The sequence below is a fragment of the Aedes albopictus genome, chromosome 1 (assembly GCF_035046485.1).
Source record: "Aedes albopictus strain Foshan chromosome 1, AalbF5, whole genome shotgun sequence".
Classification (NCBI taxonomy): Eukaryota; Metazoa; Arthropoda; class Insecta; order Diptera; family Culicidae; genus Aedes; species Aedes albopictus.
In genome coordinates, this window is record NC_085136.1 from 26,772,361 (window position 1) to 26,780,867 (window position 8,507).

Here is an 8,507-nt window from a genome sequence, read left to right on the forward strand (position 1 = left end):
CTTGTTAATAAAATGCTGCTACTATTACTATTACTACTACTCTTACTACTACTACTAACTACTACTACTACTAATACTACTATCAAAAGTGCAATGAGTGATCGTTGGCTTCCCAGTCTTGTTAGTAGTTAGAGGGTTAGTATAGACTGGTAATAAGCCCTGTCGGTCCCCCCAGCACTGCGCGTAATCAACTGTTGTTAGATCATGCGACAGCGATTAAGCGTATGCTGGAGGCATGACAAATCAAGCGTTTAAATTAAAGTCAATAAAGCAATGGTATGATTATTCAGATTCTATTTTAGTTTAATTTTGTAAAGAAATGCTTTAATTCAAAACCTAGTTACTTTCAAATACTATTCCATTTACTATTTCACTAATTTTCGTTACTATATTTAACTTAGCTAATCTATAATTATAAAAGACTAAACTTGAAATTATTTAAACACATTTTCACTATATGACGACGCTTGATAAGCCATCGTCAAACCCATCACTCTTGGACAGGGTGCAAATTCTTGAATTTTCGCATTCTAAATTCTTGAATTTTCGCATCTAATTCGCTTGTAATTAACGGAAAATGGCGAGATTATTGCGGATTTTTAGAAAAATTTCCACTCTGCGGTAGCCGCCGAGTTCTACCGCAGCTATCAAAGTCCTACCGCAGGCTTAAAAATCATCCTATCATAGAGCTTGCTGACGTTTAAACACCTCTCTCTTTCAAGCATGCTGGCGGGATAGGATTTGTTTTCATCGGGAAACCTTTCCTGATGTCAACAAATCCTATTCCGCCTGCATGTTTGAAAGAGAAAGGTGAATAAACGTCAGCAAGCTCTATTGAAACTGAAGGCCAAATCAAAGCATGCTTGCAAGGTGAATTGAACTGAAAACCAACAACAAACAATGATCATCGGCGTCGTATCCAAGGCTATCCAAGGCATCGCTAGGGCTTGCTAGGGTAGATCGATGATACTCATATTTTTGAGATTAGTGCAACGTAAGAACTATATCACAATCACACGACACGACGCGGAAACAGGACATAGGGTAGGACGGGGCAAGATGGCCACCCGGGGCAAGATGAGCACCCCTCCGTTTTACTACTTTTATGATGAATTTTGCCCAAACAACTTCATAATCCGTTAGAATAATGTTCATCCTGTTTGTAAACCTGATAAAAGGTACTTCATAATGAACGAATTAGAAAATATCGTCAAATAAGTCGATAGCATGGATTTTTAGCATTTTCTTATAAGAAATCATCAGAATAAAATAAGGTTTTTATGTCAGAATCAAAATTTTACCATAATTCTAGTTATCAGCCAACATTACTAGCTTACTGCAAAGCATTTTAATTTACATTAGAAAATATTTTCTAAAAACAAACATTAAAACTTATTCAATTTTAGTTATTTACTTATACTGGGGCAAGATGAGCACCCCTGATGGTAATAAAGAAAATATTTTGAAATTATTGTAATCCACTCAATAGTGCCGAACATTGGTTTCCGTAACCTCTGCAACTATTTGGTTGAGTAAATTTCTAAAAATAAGCAACCTAATAATCGTTTATTGTTTTTCAGGTCATTTTGTATAAAGTATTATAAAATCGCACTTTTTTTTCCAATAATCGAAAAAATATATAATTTTAGAACGCGATACCATAGTTATACACAAGGTTCACTATATCAATCAATGTTTGACCAATTTATTGTTAAAATATTGGGATTTTAATGAAGTGCTCTTCTTGCCCCGTAGGGGTGCTCGTCTTACCCCGTAGCATGTTCGAACTGACCATAAAACATCTTTTTTGTTTAGTCAAATAAATCATCCTTATTGTGAATTTTGAACCCTCCCATGGTTATGAGTGATAGAAAACAAGATATAGAAAAGAACTACTGAGAGGTACATTGAAAAATTGTGTTAACTTTCAATAAACTCAACGTGATCCTTAGGGTGCTCATCTTGCCCCGCCCTACCCTAACACTTTTTGTTCTTACAAAATTTGTAAGAACAAAAAGTGTTATGTCCTGTTTCCGCGTCGTGTCGTGTGATTGTAGATCGATGATACCTCAGTGAAAATCAGTAGTCTGACAGCTGCGGTAGCTTTGCGTTCTACCGTAAAACGGAAAGTTTTCTTTAAATTAGCAATAGCTATGTTGGCCAATTTTGAATTTGTTGTTGTTGTTGTTGTTGTTGGGTTTTTTCGTTTATGGCTTGAGGTACAGTGCCTCATATCCGCCAGTAGCTAATTTTGAATTTGATTCGGAACCTGATTGTTCACGACCGTTCCAAACAGTCGTTTTTCCATGTGGCAAGGCAAGCGTCGCACCAAGCGGTGGACCCCTCGATCAGTCCTCCCCCTCCGGCTGTCATCATCCGTCATCTCTCCTCCATCTGTCATCATCAGGTATCATTAAAAATTTTATGTTTATTTCCATAAAATCGGTGTTTTGCTAAAGTTTCGCATAAAGAGTTCCATCCTTTCCGTACAATTTTACATGTAAAACGGTGAAAAATTCCTCAAAGTTTACGCCTCAAGTGTGCACATTAGCTCGGGCAAAAGCTTGCTTGTGTTTTAGGAAGTGAGTTTCGTTTGTGCGGTAGAAAAATGTCGTCGGAAATCTTGTTTGTAATCGAGGGCACCGCAATCAACGGGGCGTACATGAACGACATGAAGAGCAACTACATCATCCCGACGCTGGAGTACTTTTCGCAAAGTACTGTGGGGGATGATCGTGGGGGTGGCGGCACTGGTGGCGATAGCTACGGGACGGACAAGAATGGAAACCAATACGGAATAGTGGTGTACAAGACAGCCCAGAGCTTGCCGGGAGTTTGCTGTACCACGTTTGGGCCGTACAACAGTGCTCACAAGGTGCTGGGAGCGCTCGATAAGCTGGAACTGAGCGGGGGCAAAAGCGAGTCAAATGCTAACCTGGCGGAAGGGCTGGCCACGGCGCTGGTTTGCTTCGACGACTTTGACGAACTGCGGGAGAACGGGATGAAGGTACACAAGTATTGCATCCTTATCGCGGCTAGTTCGCCCTACTCGATGTACGTGACGGAGTGCTACGCGTATGAAAACAAAAATGTGGAACAGCTGGTGGGGTTGTTCCTAGAGAAGAACATCAATTTGTCGATCATCTCACCGCGCAAGATTCCGGTGTTGTTCAAGCTGTTCGAGAAATCCGGCGGTGATTTGGGCTCCTGCAGCACCAAGAACTACTGCAAAGATCCACGTCATCTGGTGCTGCTGAAGGGATTCAGCTTGAAGGAACGTCCGGTAAGCCCTCCGGCAAACCAAATTAGCCATAATCAGGCCGGCAGTATGCCGAGTCCAAATCCGAACCAGCAGCAAAATCAGCAACAACAACAGCAGCAACAACAACAGCAACAGCAGCAAGCAATTGGCAATCAGAACGTAATGGACACTGTCGGCGGAAACATGAATATGAACAATATGGGAAACAATCCGAACATGCGGGGTCCGATGGTAAATCAACAGGTTGGCTTGCAACAGCAGTTGCAACAACAACAGCAGCAGCAACAACAACCATGCAGGCAAGAATGATTCATCGTCTTTCAATGTTCTCCCTATTCCTTGCTTCCTGATTTCCTTATGATTTTTCTTCTTGCAGGATGAACTTCCCCCAGAACAACATGGGCAACCAAATGTTCCCAAATCAGATGCCGAATCAACCGGGAGTGGGTGGAATGAACTACCAGCAGCAGTTGCAACAGCAGCAACAACAACAACAGCAGCAGCAGCAACAGCAGATGCGCTGGATGGCCCCACCTCAAGGGCGCAATTTTATGGTTGGTGGAATGAACGGCAACCAGGGCCGTCCACAGCAACAGCAGCAGCAACCGAATCAGATGATGGGCAACAATGCCCAAACCAATTCGGTGCTAATCTCGCAGCTGACGACTCCACCGCACTCGATGAACGCCCAGCAGCAGCAACAACAACAACAAATGGCTCAAGGCAACAATCCGCAAATGCGCATGCCGTTTGTCAACAGTTGCCTCCAGCAACAGCAACAACAGCCTGGCCAACCGATGTCACAACAGAGTTTGCTTCAACAGCAAATGATGGCCCAACAGCAACAGCAGCAACAGAACTTACAGGTTCAAGGAATGCAAAACCAAATGGGAGTCCCTGGAAACCAGATGGGACCAATGGGCAACCAGATGATGGGCGGCAATCAACAGCAGCAGCAAATGCAACAACAACAGCAAATTCCCAATCAACAGCAACAAATGGGCATGGTCCAACAGCAACAGCAGCAGCAGCAACAACAACAGGTGCAACAAATGGGACAACCCGGACAACAGCAGCAACAAATGGGACAACAACAGCAGCAGCAACAACAACAACAACAACAACAGCAACCTCGCGAACGTATTTGGTCCGGCATACTGGAGTGGATCGAGAAACCGAACAAGAACGACTCGACCAAGGTGACCCGGCAGGTGCCCTGCTCCGTTTCGGCCAACATCCGCGACGGGGAACCGGAAACGTAAGTACCAGAAGCGAATGTATGGCCAATGGCCAGATTCCAGATATGATAATGAACTATATGGAAAAGAACTCCAGTTCACTTGAGATGAAGTATTAGTAGCATTCTGTGATTACTGTTCTATAAATAATAAGGAATCTTCCTCCTCCCTACAGACGGGCGGACAACTGGCCTCCTCGATTGATAATGCAACTGATGCCGAAGACACTTGTCGGAAGCGCCGGTGGGCAGTACATTAAGGAGTCGAAGACCGTGGTCTTCGTACCGCAGCCATGCGAGGCACTCGAAGCGCTCTCCAAAGTGATGAAATCCGGATTCGTAAGAAAAACTCTCAATGGTTGTAATCCTTGTACCGCGGTTATGTAATACCTCTTCCTTTCCAGGCCGGTTGCGTGCACTTCACTACATCGCCCAACTGTGACATCAAGGTGCTGATCCTTCTGTACACCGCCGAAAAGAACGCTTACCTGGGTTTCATACCGAACAACCAGCTGGCCTTCGTCGACCGCTTGAAGAAGGTAATCATGCAGAACAAGATGCAAACGTCCAATCAGCAACAAGTTGGACAAAGTTCCGGAATGGGAAATCCCCAGGCTAGCATGTTGCCTCAGCAGCAACCTCAACAACAGCAGCAGCAACAACAACAACAACAGCAACAGCAGCAACAACAACAGCAAGCCAATCAACAACAAATGATGGGAGGGCCCATGGGACCGGGTCCCGGTCAAATGGTGCCCGGACCAGGTCAAATGGTCCCTGGTGGAATGCAACAAGGCCCTCGTATGGGCGGAATGGTCAATGTAAGTCCCTAGGAATCATCTTAAATGCAATGAACTTAACACATTCGTCCCATTACAGCAGATGCAACAGGACCAGTTCAACAACTACGGCAATATGGGCAATCAGCAAATGCAAGATCCAACCATGCAGATGACTCAGGAACAGCAGTACAAGATGTTGCTACAGCAACAGCAACAACAGCAGCAGCAGCAACAACAACAACAACAGCAAAGAAACATGGGCGGTCCCATGGGGAACATGGGAGTAAGTACCAACCAACAACAGCCTACTTCGATCAATCTAGTCGAGAGAATTTTTCAACAAACAATCCCCCATTTCAGATGAACGTCGGCATGCAGAACCAGCGGATGATGCGTCCGGTGCTGTCGAACAATCCCGGTCTGAGACACCTGCTGCAGCAGCAACCGAATCCGCAGTTCCGTCAGCAGATGGCCATGGGCAATGCTGGCAATCCGCTGGGCCAGATGGGTGCCGGCCAGAGGCCCAACTTGCAACCCAACCCGAACCAGGCACCGTTCGACGACGCAAATTTCGATTTTATGTAAGTCGGTGATGGGTGAGTATTACATATTGAAGGACTACTAGGTACACTACATATTATTATGTAATTTGTCTTACATTTATACATTTACGACGGGCATGCCCTTATGATAGTAGCTATGATATAAAGTTTATCACACATAACTTCGAGGGTAGCAACTTTGTTCAGAAGAACAGAAAAGAAATCATTAAATTGTGAAATTTTCACAGTCTTCACATTAATAATTTATCCTTAAATAATGCTGTGTTTTTCAAGCTTCAACATATTCAAATTTAACTTAAATCATGTTTTTTAAATCAATTTTTGCTCGGGCATCGCGCTGCTGGCGTTCGATGTTGATTTTGAACGCGCCGCTTCAACTTGAACGGGTTGTTACCACGGCAATGATCAAACAGGCATCGCAGCAAGCTTGAGAATTGAGACAGATGAAAACTTTCATTCTGTCCGATAACGTAGTGTGATAATCACGTTCAATGAGAGTATATTACAGGTGGGGAAGAAGAAGAGATGGCTATGTATTTGTAAGGAAAGAAAAATGTAAACACAAATAGTGACGTCACTATTTGACACGCGTTCTTATGGGAGCTCGCTTTGATTGTAGTAGTGACATGTTTTGCACCAGACACGGATCTCACGCACACAAACTGTCTTCTTCCCCACCTGTAATATACTCTCATTGAATCACGTTCCTCGTGCTGGCCGCTGAGTGTGAAAGAAAGAAGAAACTTGTTGAAATCGCAGAAGCATTGAAGATCACAGTAGCAGTTGATTATTCTTACGTTTACTCCTAATTGTAATTTGTCATTCTTCAATAAACGTTCCTAGAAGCTAGACGCATCTTTAGGTCATGGACCCAGTCACGCAATAACTGCGAAGAACCAAAGGACCGAGGAACGGAAGTTTGCTGGAATCAGAAGCCCTCGTTGGAAACGTTAGGGAGCAGTTTTTCCCCTGGAGAATCCGAAGAGTCGAACAATGGCAAGCAGCGCGAAGAAGGCTGGCATTGTGCAGTTCGCTGGAGAGGGGTTCGATACGTGGAAGTTCCGGGTTGAAACCCAACTTTCTGCGCATGGAGTACGGGAGATTCTCGAGGAAGACGTTCCAGTGGAAACGGCTACTGAAGCGGTCAGAAGGGCATTCCGGGAGAAGGATGAAAAGGCGAAGGCTTTGTTGGTGTCTTTTATAGCGGACAGCCACCTAGAATACGTCCGGGACAAGGCAACTGCCAGAGCTATGTGGCAGTCGTTGGCGGAAACATTTGCAAAGAAGGGATTCGCCGCGCAAACGTACATTCGGCGATCGTTGGCAATGCTGCGGATGGAAGAAGGATGCGCTCTCAAGGACCATTTTCGCAGATTCGACGAGCTCGTGAGGCAGCTGAAGGACGCAGGAGCGAAGCTAACGGAGTTGGACCAGGTCAGCCAATTGTTCATTTCGTTGCCATGCTCATACGACGTCGTAACTACGGCAATGGAGAACCTTGAAGAAAAACATCTCACCATGGCAACCGTGAAAAGTCGTTTGTTGGCGGAGGAACAAAAGCGAATCGGCCGAGATTCAAGTGATGACGCAACAAAGCAATACGGAAGCCAAGTATTAGCTGCAAGAGCGGAAAAGCCGAAGAAAAATACTCACAACGTCAAACCGAAGTTTTCTGGAAAGTGTTACGAATGTCGAGCTTTTGGCCACAAGCGGTCAGCGTGTCCGAAAATGAAAGAACCTCGAGTACGGGCACAAGCAGCTGAAGTCCCAATGGATCGTGAGGTTGCTCTGGTTGCATCATCGCTATCGGACTGTTGCGGCGAGAAACGAAAGGTTGTATGGATCCTTGATTCGGGTGCCAGCCGGCATATGGCCAAGGAAGCAGGAATTTTTGGTAAGCTGGAGGAGACGCTAGCTGGACCTGTCACAATTGAAAGCGCTATGAAAAATAGTAAGCTGCAAGGTATCGTCAGAGGATTTGTTTCCACGGGAAGTGGTCGGGTACGTTTGGCCATAAGCAACGTGTTGTACGTCCCTAACTTGAAGTTCAACCTACTGTCGCTGGGGGCGTTGATGGATGTTGGAGCCAAAGTTAAATTTGAAGAGGATCGTGCCATCCTCACCAAAGATGGTGAAATCATCGGAGAAGCCATAAAGCAAGGTAACCTGTACTATTTGACAATGGATGTGGAAAGTTCAGGGACTGCATTAGTATCTGAGTCTGCCGGAGAAACCAACAAGCAGGATTTGTGGCACAAGCGCTACGGTCATTTGAACTTTCGAAGCCTACTGAAACTTCATCGGTCGGAAATGGTCAACGGATTGGAAGGATTGAAACTGGAGGAATCATTCTGTGAGACGTGTGCTGAAGCCAAACTCGTACGATCACCGTTCAATGGATCAAGGCCTCCGACCAGCAGGCCGCTGGAAAGAGTCCATACAGACGTGTGCGGAAAAATTACGCCGACTACATTTGATGGTTACCAGTACTTCGTGACGTTCTTGGATGACTATACGCATTTTGCTGTTGTGTACCTTATGAAGAAAAAAGACCAGGTGTTTGAATACTTCAAGAACTATCAAGCAATGGCCACAGCCAAGTTTGGTGTCCAGATAGCAGCTTTGAGGTGTGACCTTGGGCGTGAATACTTCAGCAAAAAACA

General features: G+C 44.8%; 1 protein-coding gene across 2 annotated transcripts; it reads left to right on the forward strand.

The window, feature by feature from the left end:
- The first annotated feature begins 2,423 nt into the window (after nucleotides 1–2,423).
- LOC109428523 (mediator of RNA polymerase II transcription subunit 25) lies at nucleotides 2,424–6,005 on the forward strand. 2 transcript variants are annotated; one of them, XM_019704317.3, is made up of 6 exons: nucleotides 2,424–3,561; nucleotides 3,639–4,520; nucleotides 4,676–4,838; nucleotides 4,904–5,320; nucleotides 5,379–5,564; nucleotides 5,642–6,005. In XM_019704317.3, the coding sequence occupies exons 1-6, from the start codon at nucleotides 2,609–2,611 to the stop codon at nucleotides 5,864–5,866; spliced, it is 2,826 nt and encodes a 941-aa protein (XP_019559862.2). In that variant the 5' UTR covers nucleotides 2,424–2,608; the 3' UTR covers nucleotides 5,867–6,005. The 2 variants fall into 2 exon arrangements, with proteins under 2 accessions (XP_019559862.2, XP_029710684.1); XM_029854824.2 differs by having other exon boundaries at nucleotides 5,382–5,564.
- The last annotated feature ends 2,502 nt before the right edge of the window (nucleotides 6,006–8,507 follow it).